This window comes from Prinia subflava, chromosome 1, assembly GCF_021018805.1.
Source record: "Prinia subflava isolate CZ2003 ecotype Zambia chromosome 1, Cam_Psub_1.2, whole genome shotgun sequence".
Taxonomy (NCBI): Eukaryota; Metazoa; Chordata; class Aves; order Passeriformes; family Cisticolidae; genus Prinia; species Prinia subflava.
In genome coordinates this window covers 116,531,259-116,555,267 of record NC_086247.1, presented here as the reverse complement: position 1 = coordinate 116,555,267, position 24,009 = coordinate 116,531,259, and the positions used below count along the sequence as shown (strand labels likewise).

The window sequence follows — 24,009 nt, the reverse complement described above, 5'->3', positions numbered from 1 at the left end:
TGCTACAGTACTTGATTTGCAGCAGTACTGATGAATAACTTACAAACAGACACCTAACAAACAGAAGATTACTCCCAAGATTTCCAGTTGTTGCTACTTCAGGCATGAAACAGTCAAGCTGACTTTTCCCTTAGACAGAATGAAAGATTCTACTTAATATTTCAATAGAACAGGCTTTTCAGAACAAAACCATTGTCAGTATTGGACTTTGATACGGATTCAATAGGCTGATACAGATGTTGTGACTGACAGCAGTTTCCAACGGCAGGATTATTCAAGCATAAAATTGCTGTGAAGGCAATCGCAATCAAAAGCAGCTGGGTCCACAGAAAACACATGGTGTTCATATGATGAAGCTCTCAGCATATGTAGATGCAAGCAAAGAAGGATTTTATTTCACATTCACAATCGATTGAGGCACACATAAATTACTGTAATTTTTATATCGTCATTTGAAAGAAAGAAAAAGCTCTAGTTCTACACAGACATCAAAAGAGAAGCTATTGTCTTCCAAATTGCTATCAAGCTCTAATACAAAATTGGTACAACAGTCTGTGGAATGCTGATAACATTTAGTGCTGCAGTTAGCTACAGATTGTCTGAAGTATGGAAAAGTCAAAGCATAGATGATTTAAAGTGAAAGATGGCATTGCACGGTCAAATTTTGCTGGTTTGGGTTGAATTTTCCAGGCATGTGATAAAGACAGTCGATAGCTGTAAAATAGTAATTTCTAATTTCCAAGTAAATGACAAGAGAATTAAAAAATACGAACATCTCTTTCAGACTACGGCTTTTTAAAGACTTTTCACTCAAATAAAATTTAAAAATAAACTGTTCAAGTTTAGAAATTGGGTGATTGGGAAGAGAACCATGAAGATCTGTAGCTCGCTTTGAAATTCACCTGCATTCTGCTAATTACCAAGTAATCACTTCTCCTTTATTATTTCACATTTACAACTTTTAAATGTTCCATGCAAAATATCATAAGCAAGTAAATATGAAGTGAAAATCCTTATAAACTCAAACTTCAAGGTCATTGTTCTATTTTGATGGGTACTAAAACACTGACTTGCAACAAAAAGCAATTTACATCCAGTATTTCACAAGCCTGAACCCAGAGTTAGCCTGTTAATTTTGCTGTGCCCTAAGCAATGCTGAAATGATCTGAAGAAATCATTTGCCACAACAAAAGCACGCTTTATGATAAAATAAAGCATATGGAAACAAAACAGCTAAGTTAAACAAACAGACTGCACTGAATTGTATTCCTAGATTAAACATTCTTAATATAATAATTACATATACAAGGGTAGCCACAGCCTAAGCTGTAAAAGCAAATTGCACACTGGGATCATACAGTTGATAGCTTCTGCATACACCAGCAGATTTGGAATAGTATTAAATACTATTTTAAGTACAGTTGACATAAGTATTATTGTTAGAAATAGAATTTCTTTTAGCTAGAAAAGATTACAAGCAAATCCGCTGCCTATAAAAATGCTAATAAAGAGACAATGTTAATATCATAAATACAGCAGTATATCTTCTTAAGCTTTCATTAAGAAAGAAAAAGCTAAGGTAGTTTGGCATTAGGAACAAAGGATTAAAGAAGTGACTCAAAGGGCAAAAATAATAAATACAACAACAAAGTAGGGTAGGTACACCAAGCAATACCAGAAATAATCCAGTAATTCTTAATATATGGAAACCATCATAAACATGAAACCCTAGGCATTTCCAAAATGTATGTTTATTATAAACAGCTGAATGTAAGGCAGATAAAAAATTAAATTGAAAATAAGAGGAAAGCAGAGATATGAGGAGAATTATTTTCATTTTTAAATGGGACTTCCTTTCCATTACAGGTTCTGGAGCTGAACCAGGAAGTGCACAGATGCATCTGTGTACAGAACTAATGTAACACATTAGAAGATAAAAGAGAATACACAAGTTATGCTATGCTAAGGTATTGAAGCAAACAACAAGTAAGTACTGGTCAGATAAGGGCAAATATTGTAATCAAACATGCAGGAACATAATATAAATAGTAATACAAGTCAATTATAAGTTGTCCATCTATAAATATTCACACAAGCAAATTTTCATTTGAGCACTGTTTGAAAACTTTTCCCTTCAATTTAGAACAGAAACTCTGAATCTTAAATAAAGCAGTACCTACTAATAACAAAGGGCCCTTTGACTCCTAACTAGAGACCTGAAAGAGACACAGTGGTCTGATAAGGACATGCTCACTCACGTTACAAACAAACAAACCAATCTCTGACCTAGGAGACCAGGATAAAGGAGTATTGGAAGGAGGAGTTTTCCTTGGTCAAAGGAGACTTGGGTCACACAACACCTAAATGAACTTGACATCCACAAGCCCATGGGCCCTGGCAGGATGCATCCATGAGTCCTGAGAGAGCTGACAGACACCACAGCTAGGCTGCTCACAATCTTTGAAAGGTCATGGAGAAAAGGAGAGGTGCCTGAGGGCTAGAAGAAAGCAAATGTCACCCTGGTCTTCAAAAAGGGCAAAGAGGGGGATCCAGGGAACTAATGGCCAGTCAGGCTCACCTCAACCCCTGGGAAAGTGATGGAGCACCTCATTCTGGAGGCCATCTCTATACGCATGGATGACAAGAAGCTGATCAGGAATAGTCAGCGTGGATTCACTGAAGGTAAATCACGCTTAACCAACCTGACTGCCCTCTACAGTAAAACAACTACCTGGGTGGAGGAGGGGAGAGCAGCAGGTTTTGTCTACCTTGACTTTAACAAGGCTTCCAACACTTGTTTCTACAACCTCCTCATAGACATACTCAGGAGGAGTGGACTGGATGACTGGACTGTGGGCTGGATTGAGAACTGGCTGAACCAGAGGGTCATATTCAGTGGGACAGGGTCTGATTGGAGGTCTGTCACTACTGGTGTACCCAAGGTTCAGTACTGGGTCCAGTATTGTTTAACTTGCTCATCAATGACGTGGATGAAGGGCCAGATGCATCCCCAGCAAGATCACTGATGACACAAAGATCATAGATGTGACTTCAGAGGGCTGTGCAGCCCTTCAGAAGGACTTCAACAGGTGGGAGAGATGTGCAAAGAACATTGGGAAATTCAACACTGGCAAATGCAGGTCCTGCATCTGGGGAATAATCCCATACACCAGCACAGGCTGAAAAGCAGCTCTGCAAAGGTAGATCTGGGGCTCCTGGTGTACAAAAAGCTGTCCATGAGCCAACAGTGTGTCCTGGGGGCCAAGTAGGCCAATGGTGTCCTGGGGGACATTACGAAGAGCGTTGCCAGCAGAGCAAGGGAGGTGATCCTGCCCCTCTGCTCAGCCCTGGTGAAGCCACATATGAAGTGTTGTATTCAGTTCTGGGCTCCTCAGTACAAGAGAGACATGGATCTCCTGGAGAGGGTCCAGAGGAGGGCAGCAAAGATGATTTAAGATGGTCCAGCTTCCTTATGAGGAATAGCTGAGAGAGTTGGGCCTGTTCAGCCTCGAGAAGAGATCACTCAGAGGGGACCTCACCAATGACTTTGTGTATCTGAAGGGACACTAAAAACTTGTAGGAGGGCCTGATACACCAGGTTGCCATTCAGAGGGACCTGGACAGACTGGAGAAATTGCACAACAGAAGTCCCTTGAAGTTCAGTAAAGGAAAGCACAAACGTCTCACAACTGGGAAGCCACAACCCTACAATCAGTCTGGGCTAGAGGCTATGCATCTGGAAAGCAGCTTTGTGAGGAAGGGCTTGGAACTCAGGAAGGCACCACTTGAAAAATAAACCAGCAGTGCATATAAATAAATACCTGATGAGCTCAGGGAATATAAAATACAGAGACTCTTTTAATTAGTGCCCAGTGACAGGAGAAGGCACAACAGTTGGAAACTGAAATAAAGGACATTGCACTGAAACACAAGAAAAACTTCTTTACTCTTCTTTAAGAATGGTCAAACCATAGAATAGGTTGCACAGCAAAAGGTTGTGAAGACATGCAAAACTCAGCTGAAAAAGATACTCAGCATCCTGCTCAGGCTAACTCTGCTCTGACATGTCGGGGTGGCGTTGTCCATCTTCAGACATCCCTAATGACATCGCTTCACAGAACCTCAAAAATCCTGTGATTCTCTGATATTTTTGGCAGCCAAACCCTACATACCTTTCTAAACCTTTTCATTTCATGCCATCTACCTTTCTTCCTCCTGCAAAGTTTACCCAGAATTACCACATCATTTCTGATTGCTTTCTCCGTCTGCCTTTACTTTTATGTCCAAGACCTTGCCTGAATCACTGTGTCCTCTCCCACTCCAAGTGCTCTCAATTTCATAATTATCCCAGTTGGACTGAAATTGCTATTTCAGAAGTGAGTTTCATCTGCTGACGAGATATATCACTTCTTAGACAAGACAAAAAAAATTGTAAAGGTAATGAAACTACAATTTTTTTACACATAAATATTTTCGTATGCTTCAGTGAAGGAAAAATAAAGAGATCTTATGCGTTTGCAAATTCTGTTACCCACACATGTTCAGTATATGAAAAAAACCCAACCCTCTTTCTTTTCCTTCTAATCCATCCCTCAGTGTTTTCATTTCTCATGATGCCTTTATCACTTGAACACATTTATGTTACCACTCCTTTAAACACCTGCCTGTTACATTTATGGTGTCTATTCCTTAAGCTGTTCCTCATCTTATGTGAAACTGCAAGCTTTTTAGGACAGGCACTAGTATTTCATTCTCTGACAGCACAGGGGTCTCTTAGCTGTTAAGAGTGTACTAGTGATGGATGATCTTGTCTTTGCCTTGGCCCAGATACACACTTTTTCTGCTCATCACATTTTTTGTCTATTTTTAAGAGCTGTTCATTGCATTTAAGTATATAGGATTCAAGGCACAGTGTATAACATTCAAAAGCAGCATTAAAGACTTTGCCATACTGATGGCTCCTAACGACATGTTTTTTCCCCTTTGAAAGGTCTATTAGTCCTTTTCCATTGGTACCAAATGATCTAACTCATACTGAATTCTCTGCTGAATAAATAGATAGATAGATAAATAAATAAATGCAGCCCAAATCTTCAAGACTTGTGATAATATGGTCATGGAGTGTCCTGCTTAACGTCATATAGGTTTGGAAAAGATTATTATTTAGACATATGCAACAACTAGAGGGACACAATTTTACATGGATATAATACTGGCGATTCAATCTATTTTCCAAAAATCCAAGTGCAGGACAATGACTTTATTGGACATGTATTTTAATTAGGATGATAGAATGCACTCTATTTAAATATATTTTGACAAGCGTTCTAAGGTATCAGTCCTTACAGCTGAAGATATGAATCATCTTTTTGAAGAAAACATACAGTTTCAGAAAGGAGGAGCAATTTGCAAACCTATCAAAGGTGTTCAACAATATACACTCAGGGAATATACATGCATGTGTGTTAATATATAGCAAAAATATGCATTTTTATTGTCACACCTGAATTGGAACAAGAAATGCTGAAATCAGGTTTGTATAATGCCATAAAGTAGGCTTCTTCTTGTAATGCTCATGTTTTCTGTTTTCCTGTCCTGACTACCCATGTAACATAAAAATTGGTAAATACAGATGAAAGAAGTGTGTTAAATAGTAGATATGATAAAAGGTCCCCACATCTTGCGAGTGGCATTGCCAGTATATGACTGGCAACATAACTCTTCATGACGTTTTATTGCTCCAAAGACTTCTCGAGTTCAAGCCTTCTAATAATTCTAGAAGTTTGTTAAAAGGGGAAAAAAAATTAACGACTTTCACAGAATGAGCAAAATAATGTTGTATTTTATGTTTTCTCTTTAGCATATAATTTAAACACCAGGAATCATGTGTGAGAGGTTTTAAGGAGTTAGACTATATTGTGAGCTGCCCAGTGTCAATAACACATGCTGGCACCACATCTAATAAAATAGCTCCAGAATAAGCAACATAAAAATTTACTGCTTTAGCCCTTGAATCAGTTTGTATACTATGTGATTTTTTTCACTATCCTTAGTGCATAGTAGCACAGATTTCCTGATGACATTTTGTTTACTGTAGATGCTAAGGGTACACAGAAGCAGTGATCTGAAGTCCTGACCAATGTGCTGTGACTGACATGCAATTCAGCATTCAGCCACTGCTGTAGATGATATATAAGAAGTGATATGTACATGACCCTATCCTCAGTGTATTTGGGATCAACTATTAATTTTTAGCAGACAGGTTTAAAATACTGTAGAAAAGTCTTTTGTTCCAAATTATCACAAGTGCAGGGACTTAGTAACTGTCTTGTAGTTATGAAAGATTAATTTATGAATTATATTAATAAATACAACCATTATCTGAGAACTGTGTATTACTGTCAGGATGTTTGACTTTTACAGTGATAATTTCCAGATGCTGAAACTCACACAGTGCAGTATATTCTGATGTTCAGAATAATTTTGCCCTTAAAAGTCCTATCATGGAAATACAGGAGATAAGAACAACCAGAAAAGAAACAAAATCCAATGTATAAAATTTTTGACTTGTCATAGTAGACAGAAAATTTCATCTTTTTGGCTACCCAATTTTTTTCCCCCTTACCAAGTATACATGCTTGACAAAGATTAATTTGCACCAAGGATTTTATTCAGTTGCCAATCACATCAATGCTGACCTGTAATAATTGCATCTAGACAGAACTGCCTGCCTTACTTTGAATGGAACTTGTTGAATAGGGCTTTTGGCAGCCGTTGAATACGGCTCTCAGTATTTTAAGGAATTGTAAGATTATTGGAGTTTTGTCAATTAATATCAATATATGTCTTTTAGAAACCCATTAAGGTCAGTGTTTCTAACATAGAATAAATATATGTATACCTATACACACATATATGTTTACAGATATCTATGAAATGAATTCAGGAATTCACAACCACTGTGTAAAGCTGAAGAAACTCCAGCACAGGCCATTGCTTATGTGTGCAGCTGGATTTCTGATATTTTCTTACTTATGCTGATATAAAACTGTTTTGGACTACTGACCTTGGATACTGGACAGCTCATATATCTTGTCAGGGATCTAATTCAAAGCTTTATAGAAAAACTCAGATTGGTTTATGACACATTGGAAAATCTTTCAAACTTGCATAGCATAAGACTAAAGCTTTTGAATAATACAGTTTAAAGCTTTAAAAGATCTTTCTTCAGTTATTTTCTAAAGTCAACCACTAAATCATATTTGGTAAACAATAAATCATTCTTTTCACACAACATCGTCTTTCCTGTTCTGATTATCTCAAAAAGTACAAGAAACTTTTAGTTATTTGTATATTTAGAAATACATATTTTTGAAAATAACTTTTGACATTATTCCTATTCTCCCATACTTAATTTATTTCATCACACAAAACTTCTCAGAATGGTTTTTTTTCTTTGCTTGTGGTAACAAAGACAAAAACAATGTAGCAAATATTTTTTAAAGTCATCCCATTATAATTAGGGTATAAATCTCCATAAAGAAACATATGCTGTCTAAAATAGTTATAAATAAGATAAACATATTTAGATAGAGACATGGACCTATCTGTCTATAACAAATATAGTGAAGATATAGTTTTTTCCATAACAAATATAGTACCAAGAAAGTACTACACATGTCCACAAGGTACTTTTCTTTTGTATTATTGCAGTTGGTTACTGCACATCCATTTACAACACTGAACTTACTGGATCAGAAGTGGTTCCAAATAAGCAGATTTCAGCATCAGTAGGTAAGTCTCTGATGTTTGACAGCTTTGTTTTTTTTTTTTTTTCTTGTGGTTATTTTTGCCTCACTTGGGGAGGGGGATTGGTTATGTCTAAATATGCAAACTGTATTCCTTTATACACAAGAGCAGTCACAAGTTGTGGGACACTAGACTACCTCTCAGTGCCATTACAGTCTCCCTTTGAAATTTCCAACAGGTGCATATTTAAAATGAAATGTCAACCAAATCCTCTTGACTTTACAAATATGTAGATTTTGTTTGCAAAGGAGTAAGTTTTACTCACACAATAATTTAAACACTATTACTTCAGTATGAAGACTCTTTTAGGCAGAATAATTGGCATCCATAGCACTTACCTGATTGTGTGGATTAGAGGTTATACAGCTCTTTTCCAATTCAAAACCATGCAATAACCATTTAAAAAAAATAATGCAATGTTTGAAATTTATGAAAATTAGGTTTTTACTGAAAATGCTTTTTAAGAGGCTTCTAGACACAAATAGTGCAATTTGTTACTTTGTGGTTAAAATATATGTGCCATATATAATTATTGATTTAGAGATAGTGCATACTGGACCAGGAGGTTTAAATCAGTTGATATGTTAATCAAGTAATGAGTATTGCATTCCATCGTAAAAAGAATGTCAAGCCTCTTTTCACTAAGAGAAATCAGCTCCATGACTATTGGAGTCTCACCAGCTTACTGAAAGGACTTAAAGAAATCACTATCACACAGAAAGATGGATCGAGCATGAATCAATGTGTCAAGCACATAACAAAGCAGACATGGAATTAAACAAGGAAAAAGAAAAACCAAATACAAACCAAACCAAAACGGAACCAAACGAAACCAACAAAGATTGTCGCTTAACCTGTTTTGTCAGAGCTGGTATTGATGGTATTGGTAGTGATGGAAGTGAAGGTAGTCTTTGCGCTGTCCTTGGTAGTAACAGATTTCTGCTTATTTTTCATGGCTTCCAGTGCTTTGAGCTTCTTGGCATGTTTAGTGCCTTTGTAGTGGGCCGCAGCCTGGCTCTACAAAGGAGAACAAAATGAACCATGCAATCAGGCTCATTTCTAAACTGGCATTCTCTGTATTAGTACAAATACAGACTACCTTTCAATAATGGGTACCAATTACATTATCCAAGTAGTGACCAAACAGAAAATTATAATTAGAATGATGCTTGGAAAACAATGGGAAAACTACTAGAGCAATGCAAATTCAATAAATACAGTATATTACTGTATAACAGTAGATTACTTTCAGACCAAAATTAGGTTGTTTTAGTCTACCTTGCTACCATTAGTTTTTCAATTAAGGTTTATGTTTCTTTCACATGAAAAGAAAGAATTCTCAGGCAACATGAGGATTGCAGTCTCCTCCCAGTAGCTGTGTACTTTTCCAGTTTCCATTTCAAACTAGAATTTTTGTCAAAGCTTCCTTCAAAGAACCGTTTGCTACTAATAGTGGTATCAGCAACTTCTCAGCCAAGACTGACAGTAAAAAACAAACCAAAAATACCCCAGCCCAAAACTAAAGCCCAAACAAAAGAAAGCAAAATATAAAACACACCCTTCAAAGAACATCACCAAAGACTTAACTGAATGTGAGGCAGACGTGTAATTATCTGGCTTTTTAAAAATAAATTAAAAAAAAAAAAAAGATTACTTTTGTTCATCTGCTACAAAACGTAGTGTTTGAAATTCAAAGCCAGGAGCATCCTTTCAAAGGAGAAAGCTCCTACAAATCCTGTCACAGTCCCCGATATATTTTGGCTACTTCATATTATTAAGCTCAAATAGATTTGTATATGCTCTGCTATTAAAATTAATATTAATTAATTATATTAATAATTAATCTGCATTACATTGCAAATAACTTTATTATCTCAAGAGTTATTACCAAATTTATTCATTTATGTGCAAGTATATTTTAAGATTATATTTGAACTGTTAGATTAAACCTTATACAAAAACCTCTAGAATATGGATGAATAGTCAGAGTTTATTTCTTCCCTAATTATTTGAAGTTTTATAAGAAAGACAGTCTTTCAGTTGATAAGTTGACGATATAAAAAATTGCTTATATCTTTCCTTTTGAACTTCAAACTTTTATGGAAAGTAACTCCTTTATTACTTGAAAGAGAAGTTAAGACTTTAGAAATGTAGTCAAAATTTAGCTATTACAGAACTGAAAAAACAAAAAGCAACAATTCAAGGACCCATAAGGTCAGCATTATCTTTTTAGAAAACATGAACAATAGAAGATACTTAGAGCATAAAAGAAACATAAATGCTTTCTATTGTGGAATCAAAAGAATCAAAACATTTATATGGAATTTAGTGCCTACAAACCTAAAGCATCAAATGGGATAAAAAGACACAGTCATTCCAACCACTAAGCTGCTCACACAGGTAGAAGAATCCTGCATTATCTGGCATTTATTATTCATTAGAGCATTATTTAATGCTATTTGTTGTGCTGAATTTTGGGAGAGAAATTCTAGTGACTAACTATCATTCTGAGGATGCATAGAAGGAATTAGGACTTTCAGCTTGCATGAAAAGACTTGATTCCTTCCAGGTGCCTGAGATTTGAAAAGTGTGAGTAGGAGAGAAGTGGGAGACCTTGTCTAAAAGCAATTAACAATATATGTGTAAGTGTATACATGCATAGATATATATACACACACACATACACTCTTGGATATTGAGATGCATCATTCAGTTTGGTTGAAAAGCCAGTTTCTCTATACCTAAAATAATGTAAATATTGTATTAGGTACCCTTATTGAAAGAACACTGGACAGTGAAGTTTGTAATTAGAAACAACTTGAACAGAAACAGCACAATCATGCACCTTTTACAATTCTCAACACATAACATTGAGACATACTGTAAACCAAATACAAACAGTCAGAGGATGTTAATTATAATCAAACCAAAAGACCACTGTTAAGTTACAATGACGCATTAAAATTGTCATAATACTGTACACACTCTTGTGTTGTGATCATGTCAACTATTTTTAGTTTCTAGTCAAATTTAATCATCAGTCAGCTTCAGATTCTGACTGCACTTTTTCTCCCTAACTAATGGTGTCACTAGTCAAACATCTGAAATATTCGTAATATGGTCCTTAATACTGAATTATGAATGCTGATATTAGTTTCATACAAAACCCAACTTTCTTCATAGAATTGTTGGCAGAGAACCCCAAGTTTAATTCTTCTGCATCCACAGCTCTCTCCAAATTCTCACAGCTACAGTTCCACAAACCTCCTCTCAAGTATGTTGGATGCTGAAGAATATACAATGAGGGCGTATGTAGAAATTGGTGACCTTTTCATTGCTCTGAAATATATGAAGGAAATTGCTCTAAAGTGGAAACACATTGCTCAAATTTACTGGCACGATAGCTGCTATGCAGAATTGTCCATAACTCACTTCTCACAGAGTGCTGCCAGTTTACCCAGCCTCTACTTAAATAAGATCTTCAATTCTTTTTATTTCAAAGTTTAAATCTCCTTCCTCTGCAGGGACATGAAGCCATCTGAGCTTGTTTCAATATAACTGTAGCTGGCATGTTAATGCGAGTTCTGTGTGAGAGCAAATGGATTTCTCCTAAGCATTTAACCAGCTCCAAATCAGATTATGTCAAACATTTACAACTGAACTCAAACCCTAATTAAAGAGAAAAAAATAGAAAAAAAAAAAAAAAAAAAAAGAGGTCAGTCATTATCATTCCTTGCAGGAATAAAATGCAGGAGATGCAAATATATCCATAAATATGTTTTTCAGCAAAGCAATGTAAAATACGGTACTTCACAGAATCATTTCTTGCAGCCAGAGGACTAAAATTATCCTTACTGCTTAAATGGTTTTTACTTGTAGCCACTTTTTGCTTAAAGAGTATTTACTTGTAGGATGAATACAAAAACAAAATAGATCATAAAATGTAATTATTCCCAACTTTCATGCCAAATTAGGCAATAATAGGAGAGAGCAGAAGAGTGAAAAACAAGTTAGTACTCGTTTTTGATGCTAACCATGATGCTTAACTGAATGAAGGTGAGAAGGGTCTCCTTCTGGAACACTTTTACGAAAGTATACACTAGAAGAACACCTTAGGAAAGAGCTTACTTTCTTCCTTCATCACAGTTTCCAAGTCTGATGCACAGAATTAATCCTAGCACTGCAAAGACAAGTCACTGTCAGCTAATTTCAGTGATGAAGCATGAGAAATGTCTGAAATATTGCTGGTGTAAAGTTATAGAGAACTTTAGGCAACTATAAGCATTCTTGAAAAAGATGTCTAACATAAAATTAAAAATTATTTTATTAGTATTATTTATTATAATAATATATAATTATGTAAGAGATAAATAATGTGAAATATATTATTAAAATTATATAACTAATATAATTATATAAATATATAATGTAATTATAATAATTTTTATTACCACTTTGCATCTAAGTTGAAAACTCAAGGATCCTTAAATAGATTTTGAAGACCTTGATCCTGAAAATTTTATGTAGACAAACTTTGGTCTGTGGGAACAACTTCAATGAAGTGGTGAGATGTCTTCTAGCAAATCACTTTTCAGTGTTATTTGAAATGAATTCCTGCCTATTTGAGCAGTACGAGTCAATTTAAGCATCTCCTAATATTTTCCTCTGGTTCTGTGTACCAGTGTTGAATAATTAGGAACCTTTCTACCCATACATTTTATAACCTTGACAAATTGCTCAAATATAAAAAAGGATTTGTCTAAAAAAACTGTCTGTATATTTATGTTATAACCACACAGACAAACATATTAAAAAAGAATAAAAATTCTGTATGCAGATGTGAACAGTTAGAAATCAGAACCGTAGTGTAAAAACTCAGCCATATTTTCTTTGTTTAAGTGAGATATTGTACCACAATCACCATCAGGACATGATACTACCGAGCAAATTGAAACATGTAAAATACACTGAGAAAGATGAAATGTTTTAAACAATCCAGCGTTTTCTTACAATTAAAGTCAACATGTCTACATGGCAGTCTTGAAAATAAGTTTGTCTGCCTGACTAATGTACTTCACTGGATTATATGCCTTCTCACTTATGTTCTTTAGGCAGTGGTCCAACAAAAACATTGTGCTTAGTTTTTACATTGAGCCAAAAAACAGGTTCTCAAAGAGTTTTCAACTTTGCAGCACTGCATCTTCTTTTTCATATCCCTCCTGATCCACCTCATATTACCACTCTTCCTACAGATTGTCTTTCTGCCTTAATCACTCCCTCACAGCAATGCCTTCATAATGAAAGCCAGTTCAAATTAAAAAAAGGTGTAGTGAATATATTCCACTGATTCTTCCTCACAAAATTAAATCCAACTATCTTGCATTATGTCGTTCTCATTTCATAATGCATTTTGAAAGATGTTTATTGTGGAGACTGCTCTCCACCCTGCTTTTATCTGGCTAACCAATAGCAAGGCTGTAGTCTGTCTGCACAAAACTGAGAGGGCTGAGAGTGCTGGAAAGTCTATTCTGTCTGCCTGAGACTTCATAAATTCATGCCATCTCTTTTTTTTTTACCAACAACTGGATGCTACCCTCACCTCTGCTATTATTCACAATACAACAGCAGTAATTTTGGCTAATAGATCTGCAACTGATGTCAGGATTCTCCAGAACAAAAAGCTCTAAAACAACAACAAAAAAATTAGATCCCCAATTCAAACGAATACTTTCAGTGAGCTGGGCACACATGGAAAGTAATAATACATAACTGCATAAGCCAAGAAGGCTTCTGTCCTTGATGAAGTCAGGGAAATTGCTCATGAGATGTCTATCACACATTATCATTATCTCTGAGTACAAATATTTTTCCATAGTTGAGCTGTCAATAAGTATTCGAAAAATAATTTTACTGATGTCCTAAGCACACAAGAAAGTGATAAAATTCAAATGACCTTTTTATTTTTAGAAGAAGTGTGTAATTTTTTTTTCTAGTGACTCCAAAGCCTGGCCAGTGATGACAGCATTGCCCAGGGAAGGTTACAGTATGCAGCTGAGACATCTGTATCCTTCCAGTTATGTGCCATTTACATAACCAGAGTTGATGTCTATGGAACTTCTCCAGTAACTAAACTGGAGAAGTTTACAGGGAGAAAGTTTAACAGCCCTGACATGCCCAACACTTGCTTCAGCCTAAGGCAGGGCCTTAACGGTGCAAATCAGCTAAAAAATTTTTGTAGAGGATTGTGCAGTCTTTTTCATAGAGATGTAGTTGCTATATGTAGTAGGTAAGCTTTTACTTGAGGCTATTTTAAATTTTAACAAATACTTTCTTATAAGCCCCTTTATTTTGTTTGCCCAGTGAGTGCACATGGGAAATTCAGGATTAAACACAAGTCCTGTGCTTACCCACTAGAAAACAGAAAAACTCCACAGACTTCAGCAGTTTCACAGATGCTGTACATGAAACAACTACCTGTGCAAACCTTCGCAGAATAGGAGATTAAATGAAAATATATAACATAATTTTTAAAGATGATGTCAACATGATGACATGTTTCATATTGAACAATTATCCATTTCTGTCTGATACATACAAATTCAATCTGCAGTCTATTATGGTGCAGATAAATGTTGCCTATCATTATTTCTACCTTCTGCTAAGCTTACCTTTTTCTACTAAGTTGTGCCATTTAAATCATTTGTGCATTCTATCACAACACAACTCTGTAATCTAATTACCTTATTCACTCAGACATAATTGTGGTAGTAAACAGCAAGGATATGTATAATATGACTTCTTTTGGACATGTTCTAAGGGAAGGCTTTTGAACCATGATCGATCAATTTTCCCCCTTTCCCTAGAACCGAATATACAATAACAGATCAAGAACCACAAAAGTATTTTCTGTAGGAAAAAAACCCAAAACAAACAATTCTCCATTATTATGGCAGAACAAAATGTCCCAATATGTTATTCCTCAGGTATTTATCTTTCTATGGAAAGAAAACTCCTTCTTACTACTCCCTTCTCTCCTTCCTAAAGCATTTATTCAGTATGCTCATGAATGTACCCTGAGACTCACTGACCAGAGTGAATGAGCTTCCTGAGCTCACTAGCACCCTTGTATAATTAATCTGCTCTGTCCCTGTTCTTGGGCTTCTTCCAGAGTAATTTCTATAACGGTGAGAGATTGCACCTGGCAAGAGCCTGTATAACATTGTGAGAGATTGGCATCGACACCATTCTTATGGTAAAACCATCCATAGTACAGTCAAATCAATTTCATTTTCATTATGAAGAGGAATATAATATTTTCATTGTGGAAAGCAAAACCTTGTTTTAACTTGGTCAGATGAAGAAGAACAAAATTTCCTATTTAACTTCACTTGTTCCATAAGACAGTATTTTTATGACCATGCATCTGCTTGTACTATAAACTTCCGCTGAGTGTGACATTACCTGAAATAATTTAGGCAAGATATAAAAATCTGCCTGAATATAACACACTGCAGTCTGAGGCAACATACACTGTGTCAAAATCTATATACCGAAGGGAAGATAACTCAAGTAATCAATCAGTTCCCAAACCTGGGATTTTTCTTTTAAGAACACCAGTATTTCATGCAGCACAATGAAATTTTGTTACATTTTGAAATACATTAAACAGGTTATTCCTTTTGCCATCCATTTTATCCTTTTTATTGTTAAGAAAAAGCAGTTTTAAGCTCATTTTGACAAGGTTATCAAGTTCTAGAATCTGGAATTTTATATATTCTGTATTCCAAAGCAATGTGGTTGTTTATGGGAGTTCTCTTTTGATGGGGAGATGAAATACAGTCTTTTGAAAACTGCTATCATCAACAAAATTAACTTTAACATTTAATCCAATCTTTACTGTATTAATTGGCAGCATCACTTCTTTCCCCATAGCAAATCTTATTGTAGTTAGAGTTTCAAGAGAATATTAAACTCATTTGGAATTTTTTCATTAAGATTAACCCAGTGATTAATCTCAGCTTAATATTAGAATGATATACAAAAAAAGTTAATCTATACACACTGCTATGAGCTATGCATATCAAAAAATAAAGCCTGTATTAATTCAGCTTAGTAAATATAATATATATTTTTCCGATTTTGAATCTGAAACAGACACATTCCAAATGAAGAACTTGAACAAATGATATATGCTACTGTTATTTTGTAGAAATAATCAGCTTTGTACCCCAGCTTCCTTACACTAGCAGTGCACACCACTGCATATTTTTAATACATTGTATTAATAATGTAAATGTAGTTTAACATTCAGGTTTTAAACAAATGATGTTTACTTCAAAACAATTAATGCTGTTGAACTTAACATCATTTTTCTGAATAGTGTTAAAAAGTCCATTTTTTTCTGGTGTCATCAGATGAATGACAGTGTTAGATATGGAGCCAGCACCTGAGTTGGTTCATAACAGCTATTTGGAGTCAAGGGTCCACACATACACTTACCTGCCCAGACACTCATTTAATTTAGAAACTTTTCACTGTTTGAACAAAACCCACTTGATTCCCTCAGCACACAACTTGTGAACTTACAACTAAGGAAAGTTGAGTAGGTGGGTTTAGAGTACCTTGTCTGAGTGTTTTCATCTGCTTTCTGTTGCCAAGGAAACTATTTCTGTCTGTTTACATTCACAATAAAAATCTCATTGAATTCTGAGTTTCTGATATTCTTTGACAGAAGAAAAGCATCGTGGAAGAGTAGTAGACACAAAGATACTACAAGAAATTTCATGGAAAACAGGAAAAGCTCAAAAAGTGCATATTTTATTATTAATTCCTTGTGATTTGAACTTTATCTTTGAAATTACAAACAAATTAATGTGGCTTCTATTGACAAAATCATAAAAGAGAGTCCACGGAGTTATTGTAACTGCTCCTAAACACAGTCTTAATACTTTTATTGGAATCACTGTTTTTAATACTATAATTAATAGAAGTGTTTCAAGTTTCAGTTTTGTGTTCAGAAAAATGCTGATTTAATCTTCTGATTCTTTCATTAAAATATACAGCCATACAGATTTTTGATTTTGGATTTTCAAGTCATATTTCAACAATTACTTTAATGCAAGAATTTCCAATGTCGTTTAAATCAACTCCTACCTATAAGCAGAAATTCAAAACCCACAATAAGAAACATAAATGCTCAAATTTCCTGATTACAACTCTATTTTATGTGAGCTCAACTGTAGGTTCCCAGGTTAACTCTCTGGCCTTCTTGTAGAAAGCTGTAAATATATGTAAAATATCATGTGAACTTTTCCACCGTGAAAAGTTTGCACAGATGCACAAAGACTGATAATTTAAGGATGGAAGAGTTTATAGATTCTTTCATTCTCTTCATATCTCGAAAGGAACCCAAGCACTCCATATACAGAAACATCCATAGAGAGGCAATGTGTTTCCTTGGAATAAAAGAACTCTCAGCCCCTAGTTGTTTGCTCATTTAGACACATTTTGTATGTCTAAAAGAGTCCTATGCCAGGAATTTGCTTAAAAAGTCCCACTATAGGTGTATCCATAGGACTTCTCTCTCTAGGCAGCAATACAGGTTACATCAGAAAAAAAAGGAAAAGAAGTAAATGAATAAATGCTGTTACCCACTTGAAACAAAACGAAATTGTTTTATGTAATGAATCAATATAAATAGAACATAAATAGCTAAGTGGTGATAAAAGTTAGTGTCATGGCATGGAAGTAAATTTGCATTAAAAGCTAGTTTTATCTAAACAATTAGCCAGGGGGAAAATATTTTGAGAAAAATAATCCAAATATCCAGAGGGAATAAAAGATTATAAGGCATAGGAACTTGAAGATCGTTCAGTCTACAATACAGTTACATTTATTCCTTTGCTGTTGGGAAGGATGACGTAGAGAGGCCTTGTAAATATGATGGTTTAGATTCTGGGAGTATAAGACCAACAAGTGAGACAGAAATGAAGGCAAGCTTTGAGATGTAAAATACCAAGCCATCTGATAGTGAACAACAGTGTGCCTAGCTGGGGGCAATCTCCCCTGATTAAACAATACCCTTCTGCTTGCCAAAGGTAATGGGACAGTTCTATTGGCTGTATGTAAATGTTGTGAGATTGGTATCTTGTATTAGATTGGTTAGTCCAACACAGACTATTCAACTCGGAAAGACATTTATTGTATGGTTACCAGAACCTCCTCCTCTTTTCGCCCTCTTTTCCTGCTCTCTCCTGGCCTGCTTTAGCTGTGCTTAGCAGCTACAAGTGAGGCCCCCACAATAAACCACGTGTTCTCACAGCTGCTTTGCTTATAGAGATACTTTGTCGCTGTCCCTGCCTTCACCGAAAAGCTCCTACACTTTGCATATTTTTACTTGTTTTGCCTTGCTTTCAATCATCCTTGGGTGATTCTGTGAACACATTCAGGGCCTCAGTGAAGTCCACAAGATACTATATGTACCTACAAGGTTTGCCAGCACTACCAATTATCACAGGGTCAGAGCCTCAGTACTTTGAATCATTATGTTAAGACATACCTAGAGCACACAGACCTGCTTGTGAGGAAGTCATTAAATCTCCCATTAAAGTTAGTCATGAAATCAATTAATATGTTGGTTCTTAAAGTTATATATATATATGTGGATAGATCACGTTGTTCCAAAAGTCGCAAAGGCTGAAAACAGGGGTTTACTTAATGAGACGTAGGTTGTTATACTGTCATCAATACAGAAATGGCAATGATACCTTCCAGTACAAAGCTGACAGGTCAGAATCTTTTACTCCTTTAAGCTGTTAGGTTCCATGCTGGAAGGTACAGTTATCAAACAGTATGCAAAACTTTAAGAGATGTTCTGACATCACTTACTGTTTACACTGCAGTTACATTTTGTCTCCTTCCTACAAACTTTCTACTTATCTGATGTCATATTAAAATCTGAAAATCTGTGTTTTTCCATTGAACAAAATCAAATACTTATTGAAGCTAAAAGAAACTGGCTGCAATCCTACAAACTCAACTGGATAAGAACAGTCCCTCTGAAATCACCAGGATGTTTTAGATGTTGAAGTGTATAGGACAAGTGTCCCAGAGATGCTCTATATTTCTACATTGGCTTTAATGTTTCTCATCTCCTCTAATCAAACACAGGTGTTCAGGTTCAAAACTGGAACAGCTATACAATATCATAAGGTGTACAATGTAAAAAAAAGTTAAACTAGACAGGTATAAAGGCCCTTTCTGATTTTAAAATCTAAGACATTTGTTTGGGCAGGGTTTACTTAAAGAATGAGATTTCCAAATGGTACAGAAACTTAATGCTGAGATTCCAAAGTCTTTGGAGCATGCAAATCTCTTCATATCTATTCACAAAATTAATTTAAAAATTTATACTTATTTTTTTGTTCTTTCTCGTTTTTATGTTGTTCTTCCTTTTGTTGTTGCAGGGCTAAGGAAAAGACAGTATGTCTTCCTATTCCCTAAAAACTACTTTCGGAAAACTGATTTCTTTAGTAAAAAGCTGTAGCGACTTCTGAATCTTCTTTGAATAAAATGGAAATAGGAATCTTTAACTTCATCTCCAATGATGAACTGAAACTGTGAATAGCTCTCAGTTTACATCTGTGACATCTCACTGCTGGGATAATTAGTATGCCTCAGTGTGTCTTGCAGCACCCCAAATTTATACGATGAAGCACATTGTACTGAAAACTTCTATCCAAATAAAGACAGAACTCTCAATAAGGAAATCTCCTCACAGGTTTCTAAGCTGGTGGTGGACATTTGGAGTGTAGGGATAGTTTGAACTGATTTGGGCTCAGTGCTTTCTGGCGTTCAACCACCACCAAGTACAGGCGAAGCAGCAATATGGGACAGCCACGTTCCTATGTTCATAGCTTTGCAACTTTTAAAATTGATTCCTAAAAAATTTCTTTAATAGGTTATGCTTAGCACTACTATTAAATTGCATAAACCAGTAAGTTCTTTTTCCCTTGGGTATGTATTAACAACTTAATTTTTGCAAATAAGTGCACAAATATGATTAGCTTTTGCAAATTGCTCCTTATTCTGTTACTGGTAAGTAATTTTTATAATTCTGCAGTGTAAACAGATGCTTTTTTCCACTACATACTCAGCCGTAATGAGCTAATTCAATGTGTTAAAAACAACAAAAGATGTTCAAGAATGAGCTATTTGCTTCAATATTCCAACATCCTTTGAAATCTATGTTGAAATCACCCATGATAGGAATTTATCTAATTACTGTAGAAGCCCTGTTGCAAAAGGACTTTAGTTCACTTATTCAAGTCCCAGCTGTGTTCTGTTACCTTCCTTACATGTTTATCCATCATATTGATCCAAAAGTTATTTTTTGACCATTGCTTCAATTTTTGACCAATGCTTCATTACTTTTCCTGTAACAAAAACAATATTTGGGCATGAGTTTTATGAGTGTTTCAACATTTATGCTTATGAAACCATTATACACCAAAATCTAGAAACAATGAACCATGACATTTTCCTTGCCCTTTGGAAATGGCCAACACTTTCTTGCTATGAAAGAGAGAAAAATAAAACCAAAACAGAACGCAAATATTTTAAGTGTGGATTGTGTGGGTGAAATCCTGGTGCCACTTAAGTTAACAGAAATGTTGTCATTTATTTCACCCTGGACTGGCAATTGAAAGCCAGTGTAATACTCCATCTGGACACAGGGTGAAGAATTTCAAGATGGATGGACAGCCTTTGACTAAGCCAACAAAACCAAATGTACATCACCAGAACACATCAGCTGAGAAAAAACCTTGTTGTTTTCACCAAAAAATGTGTCGTAAGCAACTTGAATATACTAAACACCCTCGCTATAGCATTTGTTTGAGTAACTGCACCATCTTGGTTGGCACTATATACTAATAATCAGATGGTACTAGTATCTCATACATAAATACATACTAAAAAATAGGGAGCAATAAGAATATCAGAACAGTTTAGCTCAAATGGAAATGACTTGCTTTGTTTCTCTGCACTTTTTACTAAGTTTTCCTTAACGCTGCTAAAGACAACCACAGGAATATTTTCCAATTTCTTTTATATTCTAGCAAACCTGTTTGAGGAAGGTAATAGTGTGTCTGTGTATATAGATTTATTTATTTATTTATTTATGTAGTTACACACACAGCATGGGAAAGCTGCCCTCTTACCAGAAATATAATATTAGATGGAAAGCTTTCCAGTGTGGCATGCACTTGAGATATATATACATACAGATCTCCAGCAAACACCCAGCTATAAGAGACTCTCAGTTCTGCCAGACAGATATAATCCCTTGTCCTTTTTCTAGTGGGTTGCAAATAATTTGTGCAGCAGTTTATGGACAGATATAAAGACACAATATATATCAGAAGCATCACATAATGATATCTAGGGAGTATAACATCAGAAGAAGGCAGATAATCATTAGAACTCTCAGTCTTAACTGAACTTGTGAGACAATTTTTCCATTTTAGATAATTTCTTACTTTTGATCCCAGAGATAGATTACATCTGAGTCCATCTCAGAATAAAAATACAAAGAAAATGTAATAAAAATAAATAGAATAATTCAATTTATCTCCCAAAGACTGTGCTTTGTAGTATAATTAATTTCAAGAATGACTGTTATTCTGACATCAATAAACCTTAGATAGACCAAGAAAACCCTGCCTTGAAAAGACCTTAAAGGTGTGAGTTCAGACCATGGATTTGGAAGAGTAATAGCAGACAGCAAATGTTGTGACTGTAAAAGAAAGGACTTGCAGGTCCTTTTAGGTTCTATGATCTACCAAATTATGACAAATATTGCCAGTAAGTTATCTGCCTGAGGCAAATTAACTGGCCTGAGACAAGTCAGCATTCCCAGGGCATCTTCCTGGCTTTCAGAGTTAATGGCTGGAACCATGTGCCCGTGCATGTCATTCTTCTCAGAACCTTGTGAGGCCTCCACTCCCAGCTCTGGATGATGTGCCTCTGTGTGCCACCTACTCTGCCAGCCACATCATAGAATTGGAATGGCTTGGGTTGTTAGGGATATTAAAGTTCTATTTCCAACAGACCTGACATGGCCAGGGACAAGTTCCACTACACCAGATTATGCAAAATCCCATCCAGGTTGGCCATGAACACTTCCAGGGATGGGCCATCCACAGCTTCTCTATTCAAGTGCCTCACTGCCCTCACAGTAAAGAATTTCTTTCTAATATCTGATCTAAACCTGAGTTGTCTCAGTTTAAAGCCATCCTTCCTAGTCATGTCACTATATGCCCATGTAAATAATCCCTTTCCAGCTCTCTTGTAGGCCCCCAGTATGGTCCTCTCAGAGCCTTCTCTTCTCCAGACTGAACAGCCCAACTCTCTCAGCCTGTCTTCATAGGAAAGGTGCTCCAGCCCTCTGACCACTTTCATGGCCCTCCTCTGGACTCACTCACTCCAGCAAGTCCACATCCTTTCTCCTGATGGGGGTCCCAGGCCTGGACACAGCACTCCAAGTGGGGTCTTACAAGAGTGGACAGAGGGGCAGAATCTTGACCTGCTGCCCAGCCTGCTTTTGATGCAGCCCAGGATTCAGTTAACTGCCTAGGCAACAAGTGCACATTAACAGGTCATGCTGAGCTCCTCATCCACCAGTATCCCAGTTTTTCTGTATTCCTTTCAGGCTACTTGTCCTTCCTTCCACTCTGTAGGCTTCCTTTTTGTGTTTTGCATTTCAAATACAACCTAGATATTACTTCCAGCTGAGAGGTTTAAGATGCATTAGTACCTTCAGGCTCACAGAAGATAAATCTAACAGGTTACTTTAGGAAGACAAGAATATAATTGGGAGCTTTCAGGCGAAGCCAAAGGGTTGACTAGCCCAAATATGGTAGGAAGACAAGAAGTTACGTGCTAACAGTGGATTAAATCTACAGCCAAAGTGATTGTTCAGTCATGTGCAAACATCTTTCTATCAGTCAAACAGGTCTATGAGTTTTACAAGTTCGGAATATAAACATATACAAATATATGGATTATACCCATAATAAATACATACTTTCCTTCTACTCTTTTGAATCTGTTACATCGCTTTTGGAGAATGGCAACACAAGGCAGAGTTGTTCCTAGCTCGGTGGGCTCATGACACCTCAGGTCATCAGGGCAGAGATGCCACCTATAAGTGGGCACAAGACCGAGGGGTGGATCTAACCATGGATAGCATTTCTCAGGTTATCCATGACTGCGAGATGTTTGCTGCAATCAAGCAGGCTAAGCGAGTGAAGCCCCTATGGTATGGCGGGCGGTGGTCCAAATACAGGTATGGGGAAGCCTGGCAGATTGACTACATCACCCTTCCCCAAACCCACCAAGGCAAGCGCTACGTGCTGACCATGGTGGAAGCCACCACTGGATGGCTGGAAACCTACCCTGTGCCTCATGCTACTGCCCGGAACACCATCCTGGGCCTGGAAAAGCAAGTCCTGTGGAGACATGGCACCCCTGAGAGAATCGAGTCAGACAATGGGACCCATTTCAAGAACAGCCTTATCAATAACATGGCATTGAGTAGGCATACTATATCCCCTACCATGCACCAGCTGAAGCAAAGTGGAGAGGTCCAACTGACTGTTAAAAACCACCTTGAAACACTGGGTGGGGGATCTTTCAAAAATTGGTAGGAGCATTTAGCAAAGGCCCCCTGGTTAGTTAACACCCAAGGTTCCACCAACAGAGAAGGCCCTGCCCAGTCTGAGCTCTTACCTACAGTAGATGGAGATAAAGTCCCGGAGGTATATGTCAGAGGTTTGTTGGGGAAGCCAGTTTGGATCAATTCTGCCTCTACTACAGATAAATCCATCCGTGGGATTGTCTTTGCTTAGGGATGAGGTTGCACATGGTGGATAATGCAGAAAGATGGAACAACATGATGTGTACCTCAGGGAGATTTGATTGTTGGGTGAGAACTATGTGTAAATATAATTATTTGTTGAATGTCACTGCCATCGTCTGTATATAGCTGTATAATGTGTGTGTGTATATACATGTATATACAATGTATGTGTGTGTGGAGTTAGAACATATATTAGTTTTGGTAGTAAGTTGACAATATGGGGATAAGGGGTGGAATGTTCTAGGGTGACTTTATGATGCTTGTATCCCCAATTGTCTGTT

At 36.4% G+C, this 24,009-nt stretch overlaps 1 protein-coding gene across 1 annotated transcript in view; it reads right to left on the bottom strand.

The window, feature by feature from the left end:
• ZNF385D (zinc finger protein 385D) overlaps window positions 1-24,009 on the bottom strand; it is a 427,490-nt gene that overhangs the window by 59,187 nt on the left and 344,294 nt on the right. Inside the window, exon 5 of the mRNA XM_063409080.1 lies at window positions 8,664-8,826. Coding sequence (XP_063265150.1) covers window positions 8,664-8,826 — 163 coding nt within the window. The remainder of the gene's footprint in view (window positions 1-8,663; window positions 8,827-24,009) is intronic.